The sequence below is a fragment of the Natrix helvetica genome (genome assembly GCF_964273705.1).
Source record: "Natrix helvetica genome assembly, chromosome: 1".
Lineage (NCBI taxonomy): Eukaryota > Metazoa > Chordata > Lepidosauria > Squamata > Natricidae > Natrix > Natrix helvetica.
Window position 1 is genome coordinate 210,160,804 of NC_138548.1, and position 14,919 is coordinate 210,175,722.

Here is a 14,919-nt window from a genome sequence, read left to right on the forward strand (position 1 = left end):
TGTGTATACATATGTGCATATATGTGTGTGTGCATGTGCGCACATATATGTATTAATATAATTTGTTACACTGAGACCATAAACTTCATCATGTACATCTTCATTCCAATCTGGTCTTCGGCCTCTTTGCCGAATCTTATCATCAGGAGATAGGTTTTTTTTGTGGGAAGAAATCCAAGTGCTCTCTCACTGGCAGTGGGAAATATCATCGAAGTGTGCACTTTCAGACAAATCTGAGTCTTTTCACGCACTTCCACAGTAAGACTTTGAAAAACATAATAGCATTAGTCTAAACCAGCGGTCACCAACTGGTGGTCTGTGAGAAAATGTTGGTGTTCCACAGAAAAATCTTTGCATTTTTTATATTGCCCTAAATCAGGAATCCTCAAATTACGGTCCCTGGGCCAGATATGGTCCGCCAAAGCAATTACTTCTGCTCACTGATGGGATGGGGTCCTTCAGGCACTTAGCTTGGCTGTCTGTTTAGTAGCTCCAGCCCTTCCCTCCCTCCCTCCCTGGGAGTCCAGACGCTTTCGGCCAGGCTCCTCGAAAGACAGCGTTTGCAGGGGGCCAATCTAGCACCTGAGCTGGCTACAAGACAAGCATTCATTCTTCTCTATATTTGAAATTCCTAGCTGCAATGGGCAGCAAACCCAGGGTTGACCCTGGGCACTTCTCTCCACTAAGGACCCTATCCCGTCACTAATTCATATTAGTGGTCCGCGGGATTTAAAATTATGCATTTAGTGGTCCCCAAGGTCGGAAAGGTTGGTGACCCCCTGGTCTAAACTTTTATAACTATATAAAGTTGCAATTTTTTCCTTGACTCTGTCTTCAATGCAGTATAGTGGCTAATCCAGTCAGGGAGGGTCAGATACAGAAAATGACTGGATGACTTGGGCCAGGTTCCATCACTCCAACCACAATCTACGTCACAGGAGTGTAGTTGGGAAGGGTGGGTTATGGTTATGTGTTCCTTGAGAAAAGATAAGATAATACACCTAACAAATAAATGATCCATAAATTGAATGACATCAAATATATTGCACAAGCTTCAAGGATTATTAAAGCATGTTACGAATTCACTTTTACAAATTTTAGGACGTTTATTAATTTATTGGCATCGTCCAGGTCCCTTGGAATTTTGCAAAGAACAGATGTGACTGGAACCTAAGATTGTCTTACCTCTAGACAACATTTTCTTGGGCGCCTTCTCTTTGTTTTTCTCTTTTTCTTCTTTTTCGGGACCATCTTTTGCAGATTTGTCATCTTCCTTGTCAGATGGGCAACTGATGTGCAAATGTATGATATCCTAATGACAGGACAAAAGCTGTATTTGCTGATGCTTTGCAATCAACAGAAGCTGGAAGCATCGTATGATCAACTTTTTGGATCTAGGAAGGAATTTTACTTTGGGTCAGGTTGGCCATCAATCACTGAAGATTCTGGCCTACCCTTCTCCGTGTGGCTAAGTTCTCCTCTGTGTGTGAGTTATTTATTTATATGTATATATATATATATTCCATATATATGGAATCAATAACTTTTTTATGCTATCAACGGTCTCTACTTCTGAGGCAACAGTAAATATACTAAAAATGCTGATTTGATTTGGACAGAAGGCTAGACTAGGCAGGTTGTTCTGTTCCTGTTTTTCCTCGCAGGAGGGGAGAAAATGTGATATTTCACACTAAGAGAACACTAAATTCTGCTTAGGGAGCCAACCAATAAATGATCAATTAGGTGTGACAATGGAAGGCTTTTCCAGATCAGATAGGTTAAAAACCCATTGGATTTTGCACTGATATTTTCTAAGCATTGTTCACTTGCTTGAATAATCTACAACGCTCGGTTGGTAAATCTCTAGTATGTGCCACAATTCTTGATTTTGTTGTTTTATAGCTGTTGTGACCCAGAATCAGACAGTGAGGAGGTTGGGGAGGAGCATGAGCCAGTCCTGGAGGCTGGGGAAGGCTCGGATGAGGGCTCTGTGTGGGAGACAGAGACGGGGCCAAGGCCATCTGGCAATGATCAGGTGCCTACAGAGCTAGACAGCAATGAGGCAGAGGAACAGCTAGAGCCTGTTCCCAGTGTGTGCATGCACAGAGCTGCCAGAAAAAAAGAACAACTTAGAAATCAGGGTAGACTTGGGAGCAAACTCACAGGAGGAAGGTGATTGGCCCCTCCCATAGGAAATAAAAGCGGGGCGAAAGGGGAGTGGACTTTTGCAGGAAACAATTCATTTGTTCGGTCATTACGATTCATTTCAGGAGTGTGAAGATCTGTCCGTGAATCTCAGAGACTCTGTGCCCAGTCTTCCCTTGCACAGCACCTCATTTGGAAAATATTTACATGGCAGCTTTCCAAGACAGATAAGGTCTGTACTCAGAAATATTCCTTTGAAAGACTGTTTGTCAGGCCTTGCTGAATGTGAATGAGAGGAATTCACATTTGTTTAATAAATGGGGTTTTGTCGGGACCAGGGCTCTGCCTCGTGCTTTTTGGGGAAGCCTAGGTCAGAATAATAGCATCCTATACCTACAGCACCCTACCTGAACTATAGTGGTTTACTACATGGATCATAATGTGCATCATTTTCTGCATAGATTGCTGTTCTACAGGTAGGAAAGATTCAATATGTATTATTTGGAATCACTAGATGATTAAAAGTTATTATATCCTGAAAGTTCTCCTTAAGCCACTCTTCGTGATACAATCATATGTCCTGATCATGCTATGTAATACGGGCTTTCTTAATAAAGGGTCCAGAACATGGACTCATGCATATGGCAATCTGTAATCAGACCATTGGAGATTACTGATATGGCAATGGTATATCAATATCACTTTTAATACATTTTAACCTAGCTATCACATTGTCACAAGATGCTATTGGTTCAGACAAGCTTTTGTCAAGATGTCTTACCTTAATCTAGACCAGAAATAATTAATACTGAAAGGGATTCTCTACACACACCCCTCCCACCAGCTGAAAGGGTATTTATTTACTTGTTGTTTGGCTTACTTGAGTTTCCAAAGGCCCATCCACAAAGGGACTAGAAGACTCTTCACATACAGCCAGGCCCCTCACTAATTTCAGTTTCGAATTTGACTGAAACAAACAAACACACAAATGCTTCTGAAGTTAAGATGCAGGTGACTACAGCTTCCTTTTGATGTGTCATGGACCTGCCAGTCACCTACTAGTAATTAAGGTAGCATTACTTTCATTAAAAAGATAGATTCTTTTTTTCTTTTCTTTTTTGCCATGGAGCAATACAAAGGGTGTCAACTCCATCAACATTAGTAACCGCATAACTGGGACAAATTTCCTCTCTTGGCATCTTAGATGGGATCCCATTATTTGTGATAATTTGCCACTCCATCTATCCTCTGAGCTTAAACAACAAACAAATATGGGATTTGGGCTTCTTAGTTGCAAATTCATTATATAACTTCTCTCCCCCACCCTCCAATATGTAGCAAAAGTAAGTAACAAATAAGTAGTTTCTTCCTGCCTTAATTCCAAACCTACCGTTCCACAGCTGGCACCTTACATGCAGTGATGGGATTCCAATAATTTAACAACCGGTTTGCCCAGGGTCAGCTTGGCTGTCGTGGGAAGTGTAGCCCACCCCCCTCCTCCAGCTCCACTGCACTGCACTCCAGCTCCACTGCACACTGGACAAGTGTCTCGTGACGGCCAACCTGACCCTGGGCAAACCAGTTATAAAATTAAACACCACCACACCCCCGCTATCAAAGTGGATCCTGGGTGCTGTGCTGTGCTCTGCTGGCTGCAATGGAGAAAAGGACAACAGAGCACAAGGGAAGGAGGAGGAGCAGGGAGAAAAAAGAGGGAAAGTAGCCTCCTCTTTCTCTCACACTGGCCACTCCATTGCCCATTTCTCCACTGCAGCACAGTCCCACGGCCAGGGTACACTTTGATAGTGGTGGGTGGGTGGGTAATTTGACAACCGTTTCACCTGAACTGGTGCAAGCCAGCTGAATCTCGCCACTGCTTTTAACAAGCATAGCTACTCTGAGTGGTTTGCCAGGTTCATTTAAAAATATGCTAAAAATAAAGCTTTGTCTCAAACTGGTTGAAGAATTTGTTGTGGGGCGGGAATGGTGATGCCCACAACATTTTACACAGGACAAGCCCATGTGCTGAAATATGGATTCTTGAGAATGTATTCTACATATTTTTTTATATAAATAAATAGAAATAAATTAATTTAACTCCAGGGACTACTAGTTGGAAGCTGTACTAAAATAAAGAATATTAAAAGCATTCATGACAAATGCCTAATTCAGTAATGATTTACTGTCAAATTATTAAAAAAATAAAACTCCTATCAACTCTGTTTTTACAGAAGCAGCAATCTTAGACTTATTTATTTTATAATATTTGTAAGCAGCCTGGAGATTCTGAGTGGAACCAACAAAGCAAAACAAGATAGGAACTCTGGGCTGCACCAATTCAGCCTAGAGTGGAGGAAAAGTATGAATGAATTCTCCATCGCAACCAAAAAAAGGAAAACAAAACCCAGCGTGTGGTTAACAAGCATGCCAGGCAAAATGACAGAGAGCTTGGCTTTCCTCACAGTGTGGCATTCCTCTATGTAGAGGAAAAAAAATAGATGGGAAAGATTTAATAATGGGGCATTCCATCATCACCCTGACTTATTGTAGGCAACAGAACAACCGAGACATAGCTAAAACAAACGAGATACAAAATCCAGAGCTAGGACAAATTTAACATGTTCACATGGCTTCCAGAAGGTGGATAATTTTCATCATGCTTTTCCAAAAACAGTCTGCTCTACGGTTATGCTGTAGCCATAGAGAGAATAGGGGCCTTAACCTCCCACCTTGAGATGGCTAGATAAAGTGCATGTGAGCTATTCAAAGGGGACACCTGAAAAATCCTTATGAGATCTAGGAACAAAATGCAATAGCTCTGGCATTCTGAGCCTTGAAATTGGTTATCAACTCAGATTGATACGTACTGAATCAGGCACCCTGTTAGGAAGGCTGGGACTCAGAACTAAGGATGGAAACAGGTTTAGTATCACATCACCATCTTCTGAGGTATAATAATAATGCAACATAAAAAAGATGACACGGGGAATCTCTTACCTTAGCTCTTTTTCTAGCATGTCCGTGATTGGATGTTCTCCTCTGTTTAAGAAGAAAAAAGATGGGAGTAAGGAAGAAGGTGAAAAGTTATTCTGTGCATTCTTTATACATGCTAAGACACACGCTAGGAAAGGAATGAATATGTTATTGTGTTGACTTGTTTGATTAAGGAGGGAATTACAACTACTTTTATTAAAGACTAGAAACCCTTTATAGACTTTTTGCTGACTTTTGCTTTATAGACTTTTTTTTGCTGAAAATGGACAAAAATGAACTGATTTCATGATTGGTTAATTAAAAATATTTTTATGGGAAGAAGAGGGGAACTATGATATGCAATATGTTAGGAAGGAGGTGATAATTGCTATGTTTGTAACTGCTGCAAAGAAAATTAGAAGTTGGCTCTTTAGACAACTTCCTTTCTCTTGTTTTTTTTTCTTATTCTTCACTTTTCTTTTTACCTTTAATAATCTTTTTTCTTCTAAGTTTCTATCATTTTTAAAAAACCTTAGGACAATCTTCTTTTAATAAAAAAAATTCATAAAAATATGAATATCTGCTATAATAATGTGCCTCCCAAGCATCCCCAAAGCTTGAAGGAGCAGGGGTGATAGGTACTGCAAAGTGTACTGTTGACCTGGAGAAATTACCTCTACCCATAATGAATGACAAAGGCATAGCAGTTGAAATCCAGCAAGCACAATTAACAAAGGAATCAGTTATCTACAGAAATGGTTGTACTCTCCCTCACTGGATGTGTTAAGACATGCTGGCTGCAGAACTCTGGGAGTTGAAGTACACAAGATTTAAAATTGCCAAAGTTGAAAAACACCGCATTCACTTTTTGTCAATTCATTTTGTCAATGAATTGAATTAGGTTTCTGTTCTTGGAAGAGGGAATCAATGGATCAAATTACTGCTTCATTTTCAGGATTCCCAGATTCCTATATTAGCTTTACCCAATCCTGTATTATCCAAGTATGATAGAAATAAAACTCCCAAAATTTTCAGCTAGCAGAAATCTACCTACAGCACCAGACTGGCAATGCCTGCCCAATGCCTCTTCTTCCTTTCTGCCTTTTTTTTTTACCATTTTTGTCAATCTGTATATATACTATTAGTTTAGCATACGAAGGAGGCAGCAGCTGCTTTTCAGAATTAACATAGGCACAACACTGAACATTTAACACATTCTGTCTTCCTCCAACTGATAATAAAAGGGTATGGGGATTCCATCTTGTTAAAAGAAATGTATTACACCAAGAAATGATGGTAGTTTCTTTACTGAATTATATACTTTCTTGCAAAGGAAAGGTATCGTCAGTCCTAGGCCTGTTTCTGAACTCTTGTAAGAGGTATAAATGTACTAGCCAAAGGGTTTGGCATTAGTTGATTTTGATCACAAAATTACGCAGCCTGTCATTTCCATGACACACTTACTAGAGTCTAATAAAAACTGACTAATTTGTATGTTTAGGGAAAATCCAAAAAAGATCAGACGACAGCAAATTAAACATCAAAAGGGCAAATGAAGAAACAGAATGCAGTTCAAGTAAAGAAATATGTTGTGTCCAAAACAAAATTTGTATCACTTAGTTACAGGGGCTTAAAAACAAACTTCTATTCCAGTGCCAATGCCCTTCTTCCTTCCTTCCCTTAAATTGACTTCTAATTCCCAACTTTTCTGTCAAGATTTTGCTAACCTTGTCATTCTTAAAATGAAGACTATGCGTGTAGCAGCAGCCAAAGTGACAACTTGTATACTAAGGCCAATTTCACCTTTCCCCTCTCTCAACTGCCTTTCAATGCTATTGAATTTCCAGTTACAATGTCCTTGTGCTGGGACACTTCTATTAAATTACTTTGTGTATGACACTGAACAGGGTTGGCACTATACCAGGGGTCGGCCACGTTAAACACTCAACGAGCCACAAAGGTCCTAACTGGAAGCCTCCTGTTCAATTCTGGACCGGACCGAAAGTCTGGTTCCCCCACCAAAGAGTCTCCTCCTAGCACGGTGTCCTTTTTCCTTTTACCAACTGGCGACAGGGAACCGCAGCAGAGGGATGAAAGAGCCACATGCGGCTCCAGGGCTACGGATTGCTGACCTCTGCGCTATACCATTGCACCATGATTCTGGCCTTAGGAGGGTTTTTTTTATTGTTTTCTTGATAGAATTCAGAAATAGCCCATCATGACTATATTAAGGTGGCAAACACGGGAATAGGTCTTACTATACCCACAGATACTTTCTTCCAAATCCTAGACAAGAATCAATGTAAAAAAAAAAACCTACAGGGGATTCTTCTTAGGAACAAGAGGAAAACACTGAATTGAAAGAGATTTCATATTAAAAAACAACCCCACCAAACATAAAGTAAAATGGTAGCAATTTCTCTAACATTATTTTATCTGCACTACACTCCAGCAATGGTGCATAACTCTATAAACAATATGATTATGATTAAATACTGGTGTGATTTCATGAGGTAGATTCCATGGAGCTTCTAATGGGAGTAAATTTAGCAACATCATTGAAGATAACTGACCAAGATACAATAAAATTAAGTCCAAGGACTGTAGCCAGTCAATTGAAGGCTTTCATGAGCCTGCTGGTTTGGCTATCTATGAGACATTATGTCCAATTACCTGAGATTCTTGCCGTACACCACTCTCCTCCCCGTCCTTCTCAGGCTCCTCTTTGCTTGGTGACCTGGATACAAATTTGGTTTTGTTCAAAGATTCCTCAACCAATCTCTTTTCCGATTCTTTCATTATCTCCAGTGTCTCCTGTGTGGTGTTGCTGTTAGACATCTTCAGCACAGTATAGTGTTAGTGATGGATACCTGCAAGCAGGAGGAAAAGAGTTGGAACTTGTTTGCTTTTAACAGAGCTCTATTATTTATAATATTTCCTCTCTCGTTTTTGCCTCTTGTTTAATTGAGGCTTAACTGAGGCTTCCCTAAAACAGGCTTTTTTGCTTCTTAAATCCCCTAAAGATCCATAGATCATTATTTGTATTATTGAAGATATACTACAGATTCTAGATCACTTCATCCCTTTTGCAGTTGGAAAGAACATTCAGTGTTCCTTCTCTACTCAGTTTTTGACAAAGCAGTTCCCAAATAGCTGTTCTTTTTGAGAGGGAATATATTATTATTATTGGATTTTTTTTAATTCTCCCCACAACAGTAACCCTATGAGGTGGGTTGAGCTAAGAAAGAGGGACTGGCCCAAAGTCATCCTGCCAGCTTTCATACCAAGGGAGATTTAGAATTCAGAGTACTGGTTCCTAGGCCAGCACCTTACTCATGACATCAAACTGGCTCTCCTTTAATATATAGTATCTTTTTATCAAGAATATGGCTGACTTACATTCTCCTTTCCTACCCAATGTAGACCTAATCAGTCTCTTCTCAGTAGTTAGATTGGCCAGTAAAATCCCACTGATACACTCAGTATGTAAAAGAGTATATAAAGCATATACTATGCTAGTACACTTGAAATATTTATTACTGGTATTTCTATGCTTCTCTACCTCAAAACTACTTCAGGTGACAATGCAACACAATGCAATGCAATGCATACAGGACAATGCACCAGCTTTCCATCCATATTACCATATAGCTAATTGCTAAGATATTTTCTTCAATATCTCTCTTAGAATTACAATGAACCTTCCCTAAAGGTAAAAGAGAATTGAAAGGACAAAAGAAGTTTCCTCAAGCTTAACCAAAGCGCCGGGGGGGGGGGGGGGGAGCTGCACATTACAGCAAAGTATTTTGGTTAGGAAAAACAAAATGAAATAAAAGAGGGAGTTCCACATGATTAAGTATATGATTTCAGGAAAGCAGCCACAAAGTCAGTTGATACCTATACTATATAAAGATTGAATCCAGATCTCCTGCTATTCTACCTAGAGGAATTTACCACTGCATTTAAGTTACAGAAACCCTTCCATTCAACAACAACAACAACAACAACAACAACAACAACAACAAGTTGCTGCAGGCTGCAAGTAATTCAGTAATTCATCTTTCAGAACTACCGTATTTTTCGGAGTGTAAGACGTGCCGGACTATAAGACGCACCAAAGTTTTGAAGAGGCATTTTCTTTTTTAAAAGTAGGTAGGTAGATAGAGGGATAGAGAGGGACAGAAAGAGAGAGAAATACAGTAGGTAGGGAGACAGAGAGAATAATTACATAGGTAAAGGGAGGGAGGGAGGGAGGGAGGGAGGGAGGGAGGGAGAGAGAGAGAGAGAGAGAGAGAGAGAGAGAGAGAGAGAGAGAGAGAGAATACAGTAGGTAGGTAGGAAGAGAGAGTGTATGTAGGTAGGTAGGTAGCTAGAGGGATAGAGAGAGAGAAATAGAAAGAGAGAGAGAGAGATAAATACAGTAGATAGGCACGGAGAGACAGAGTAGGTAGGTAGGTAGGTAGATGGAGGGAGGGAGGGAAGGAGGGAGGGGGGGGGAATACAGTAGGTAGGAAGGGGGAGAGAGAGTAGGTAGGTAGGTAGGTAGGTAGGTAGATGGAGGGAGGGAGGGAGGGGGAGAGAGAGAGAGAGAGAGAAATACAGTAGGGAGGGAGGGAGTAAGTAGGTAGGTAGGTAGATAAAGGGATAGAGAGAGAGAGAGAGAGAGAGAAATACAGTAGGGAGGGAGGGAGTAAGTAGGTAGGTAGGTAGATAAAGGGAGAGAGAGAGAGAGAGAGAGAGAGAGAGAGAGAGAGAAATACAGTAGGGAGGGAGGTAGAGAGAGAGTGGTAGGTAGGTAGATGTTTCCAGGCGTATTTATCCATGTGCTGGAGAAGGAAATCGCTGACAATTTACAGCACCTAACACTTTGTTCCTAATGGCACAGCACTTGATCAATGTAATTCTCATCAAACAGTTAAAGAGCTTTCCAAAAAAAGGGGGGGAGAGTTTTTGCACTATGCAAACCTCCCCAAAATGGCCCGTTTTTCTTCAAATAAAAGGCATGAACAGCCTTGGGGGTGGGAGGGCTTGCAGAGTGCTCCTGCAGGGGTAAGGTGGGGCAAAAATGAGCAAAAACCAGCCCATTTTTCACAAAAACGGGCCCGTTTTTTTCTCAAAAAACCTGCATGCTTAGTCTTATGGAGGCTTATAGAGTGCTGCTGGGGGCTGAGGGGGCAAAAAAAGGCCCATTGTTTGCTTATTTCTGCCCTCCCTAGCCCCCAGCAGCTCTCTAAAAGCCTCTCTAAGGCTATGCACAGCCATTTTGGTGAAGGGGCGGGGCTTCAGGAGGCAAAAAAATGCTGTATTTGATGTATAAGACGCACCCAGATTTTCAGCCTCTTTTTTGAGGAAAAAGGGTGCATCTTATACTCCGAAAAATATGGTACCGTTTCCCTGAAAATAAGACCTCCCCTGATAATAAGCCCAATCAGGCTTTTGAGTGCATGCACTAAAATAAGCCTTCTTCCGAAGATATTGCAACACAGCAGCAGCCATGAGGTGACCATGCTCGCCGCCTCCTGCACTTCAAAAATAATGAGCTCCCCGAAAATAAGGCCAAGGGCTTATTTTAGGTGGGGTCAAAAGAAAATAAGACCCTGTCTTATTTTCGGGGAAACACGGTAGCCGCATCTTCTCAAACAGATATCATGGGGACCTGAATTCAGGTGGCTTTGCATTTAACCAGCTGAAAGGGAAGCAAACATATCTAGAAGTGCTTCCCACTTTTTGTCATGTTTTATTAGTGCTGCTGAGACTCCCTTGGTTAACAAGCTATTTTTAACAAAATGCATAAATAGAAAAGAAAATATCATTGCTAATTTAGTGCAAGATTAGGAATGTGGCTAGTCTGACAGAAATTCAGCTAAACAGGAAGGTTGGTTAAAGCCAGGGGTATCCAAACTTGGGAACTTTAAGACTTGTGGACTTCAACTCCCAGAATTAATAATAATTAATAAGCCCATCAGTGAAAAGTATATTTATTTCACTTACTTAAAGGCCCAGCACAAAGAGTAACATTATGATTGCTACAAGTTTGGACACCCCTGGTTTAAGCGCTGTGCCTTGCCTATGCCTTGCTAAATCTGTAGAGTGTGTATTTTGAGGACTGTTGGTATCAAACAATTTGGAAACAGAAAGCAAAAGCCCCAGAGAGTGTTCATCAACTCATTTTATTAAACAACTGCCAAGTCTCAACAGAAAAGCAGTCAAAGTCTACAAAGATTTATTGAATGTTGGCCGTAGGTTGGGTTTACTAATACAGGCAGACTAATTCAAAGTAATTTATCTTTAATTTGTAATGCTGTAGAGCACCAAACATACATTATTGCTGATTTTACAGCCAGCGCCTTGGTAATTACCCATGTGGAAGCCAGAAGGGTGATTTTCAGACAATTGCTACTCAAGTGGGGAGGAGAGAGAAGAATGGTTGATGAAAGTAAGCTTTCGTGATAAAAGGGAGGGATCCATGCTTTTTACAATTTTGCTCACCATGTCTTTTCTATACTGTATATTGTAGGGTAATTCACTTTCCTGCCAACATTAGGCATTTAAAAGTAAAAATTAATACATGTCATGTGTGAATTGGTGACTTTCAAACCCTTTACATATGCAGTAGCTTATAGGCAGAAGCTCTATTACTAAGCTATTAACAAAAAGATTTGCCTGCACTCTCCTGAAAGTGGTGTCTAAGCCCATCAGTGAAAAGTATATTGATTTCACTTACTTAAAGGCCCAGCACAAAGAGTAACATTATGATTGCTACTAGGGATGTGAAAAAGATAAGTATATGAATAACAAGTTATTTAGTTTGTCCAGGTCAGAACCAAACATATGGAAATAGCTGAAAGTGGAAAGTGAAGAGGCTGGGAAGATAAAGAGTGTCAGGAGAGCTGTCCTATAGACCATTTGGAGGAGAAAGGGAATAGAAAGCCAAGAAGCAAGAAACTTTGGTTGTACCATCAAAATCTAGAACAACTAACATGTTCAAGGTCTCATTTTAGCCAATGTGAAAACAGCGAATGAGAATGAGTGGACAACCATTTAAATATGAGCCAGCAGTGTGCAGCAGCTACCAAAAAAGCCAACAGAGTTCTAGGCTACATAAACAGAGGGACCGAATCAAGATCACGTGAAGTGTTAATACCACTTTATAATGCCTTGGTAAGGCCACACTTGAAATACTGCATTCAGTTTTGGTCGCCACGATGTAAAAGATGTGAAAACTCTAGAAAGAGTGCAGAGAAGAGCAACAAAGATGATTAGGGGACTGGAGACTAAGAATGGTTGCAGGAACTGGGTATGTCTAAATTAATGAAAACAAGGCGAGACATGATAGCAGTGTTCCAATATCTCAGGGGTTGCCACAAAGAAGAGAGAGTCAAACTATTCTCAAGGTACCTGAGGGTAGAACAAGAAGCAATGGGTGGAAACTAATCAAGGAGAGAAGCAACTTAGAACTGAGGAGAAATTTCCTGACAGAACAATTAATCAGTAGAACAGTTTGCCTCCAGAAGTTGTGAATGTTCCAACACTGGAAGTCTTTAAGAAGATGTTGGATAGCCATTTGTCTGGAACGGTATAAGGTTTCCTGCCTAGGCAGGGGGTTGGACTAGAAGACCTCCAAGGTCCCTTCCAACTCTGCTATTGTATTATATTGTATTGTATTTCTAGGGGGGAAATGGTTTTTAGTCATTCTTCTTTTGAAGAACCCTTTCCTCCAGGGATACTCCTTTGGGAGTCACAGAATACGTAGGGCTTAAATGAGGTCCACAAATAGGGATAAAGCAAAAGATAGAAGAAGCATAATCCTGAGGAGCTGGAACCTGAACCAAGGAGTCCTCCCCTGACCAGTATGGAAGAAGAAAAGCTTCTCTCCTTGAACCTTAATGAAGATCAAGTATTTCTGGAAGGAAGGCCTACCACTTCCTTCTTATTCCCAGAGATCCAGTAATCTTGAGCAGGGGTACCCTGAGGGAAAATCTAATGAAGATCCATGGAGTTAATGTGTAAATAATGTGTTGGATAAGGAGGACTATATAGAAAAGGAATCAACACATATATGCACGCATATGCAATCACAGCCCCTGAGCTGCTGCCTTAGGAACCAAAAAGAACCACAAAATCAATCATATTGTAGAAAATCTAAAATGACCTCAGCTCCACTGCAAGTAGCCTAGGAAAGAGAAATAAATTGGAGGCTTTAAACGCTTAGGAGATGAACATCAACATAAAGCATTGATTCAAAAGGTCACGTGTGACTGACTTGCACAACGATCTTCAGCAGATCTAGATTACTGCTGAAGTTCTAGGCAATCCTCAAATCCAAGCGTTGCACTGTAAGAGACAACAGATTTGCTTGATTTTAACAGTCTGAAAAAAAAGCTGTACTGCATCAGAAAGACATTTTAAGTTGAATAAAACAACATTGGTCTCAAGCAGCAACTGCTAAACTGTGAAGTAAACAAGTGGGTATGTAGATAAAAAATCTATTTTTCTTTTATCCTTCTTACTAATCTATCATTCCGATGCATGAAATCTGGCATCTAGTACACCATCTGGTATCCAATAAAAATTTCTATCAGTCCGTTTTAATTTAAAAAGAAGAAACTTCTCAAGTTCTCATTATTTGAAAGCATCCAAGAAACACTACAAAAAAAAAAGCACCTGTTACTCGAAGAATGAAGTTAATTTACACTACTGACACTATCCTGGTACACTTAGCATATCTGCAATTTACCCCAATCTGACTCCTATAGAATTATTAGTTAATAAACTGTTCCAAAATAAAAATGAACCTACTAATCAAGTATGTTATAAGGATGCGGTAGCTCAGTAGCTAACATACTAGGCTTGTTGATCAGAAAGGTCAGCAGTTCAGTGGTTCGAATCCCTAGCCCCGCGTAACAGCATGAGCTCCCGTTACTTGTCCCAGCTTCTGTCAACCTAGCAGTTTGAAAGCATGTAAAAAATGCAAGTAGAAAAATAGGAACCACCTTTGGTGGGAAGGTAACAGCGTTCTGTGTGCCTTTGGTTTTTAGACATGCCAGCCACATTACCATGGAGACATCTTCAGACAGCGCTGACTCTTCGGCTTTGAAACAGAAATGAGTACCGTCCCCTAGAGTTGGGAACAACTAGCACATATATGCGAGGGGAACCTTTACCTTTAATCAAATATGTACTAATTTTGCTTGATGGACTTGCTTGGATTCTTTAGATTACTGTTTGAAATGATCCCATTAAAGTCCCAGTTTATTCACAATCATTCACAATCCTCCTTTTTAAAAGGCAATTACTTCCAACCTGAAGCGAATCAAAACCAGGAAGTTTATTATTTTTATATAAAGCATACACAACATGCAACCACACACATATGATCGTAATTACTGCCCTACCATATGCATCATACACACATACACATACACATCAACATAAGCAAAAGAGATGATCTGGCGGAGATCATTTTTGGAACAGAGAAAATAAAAAAAATGTCATAAATCCTACACAGGTCTTTAAGCAATGCATCATGCAGAGAAGCAAACTGAGGTTTCTGAGTTCAACTAAGGTTCTGTCTTCATTGACAGCAGGGAAGACTAAAAAATCATTACCTTCACCCGTCTAACACACAGACACCTCAAAAAAGATACAGCACAGTTCAGCAAACCCATAAATGCCTTGCCAGACAGAATCACTTTGCTGTATGCAACAGTTCTCTCTCAGATTCAAATGAGATTCAAAAGATTTTTTTCTTCTTATGTGGCAACTTGAAATTTCAGATGACGGAAAATAAGGTTTGAACAA

At 40.2% G+C, this 14,919-nt stretch overlaps 1 protein-coding gene across 7 annotated transcripts in view; it reads right to left on the reverse strand.

Annotated features, from left to right (window-relative positions):
- Nucleotides 1-14,919, reverse strand: part of R3HDM2 (R3H domain containing 2) — a 199,947-nt gene that overhangs the window by 72,978 nt on the left and 112,050 nt on the right. For all 7 annotated transcript variants that reach the window (XM_081934635.1, XM_081934639.1, XM_081934637.1 and 4 more), the window contains exons 2-5: nucleotides 7,792-7,988; nucleotides 5,143-5,184; nucleotides 3,026-3,112; nucleotides 1,186-1,312 (exon numbers count right to left, since the gene is read on the reverse strand). In XM_081934635.1, the coding sequence (XP_081790761.1) occupies nucleotides 1,186-1,312; nucleotides 3,026-3,112; nucleotides 5,143-5,184; nucleotides 7,792-7,956 (421 nt within the window). In that variant the 5' untranslated portion in view covers nucleotides 7,957-7,988. The remainder of the gene's footprint in view (nucleotides 1-1,185; nucleotides 1,313-3,025; nucleotides 3,113-5,142; nucleotides 5,185-7,791; nucleotides 7,989-14,919) is intronic.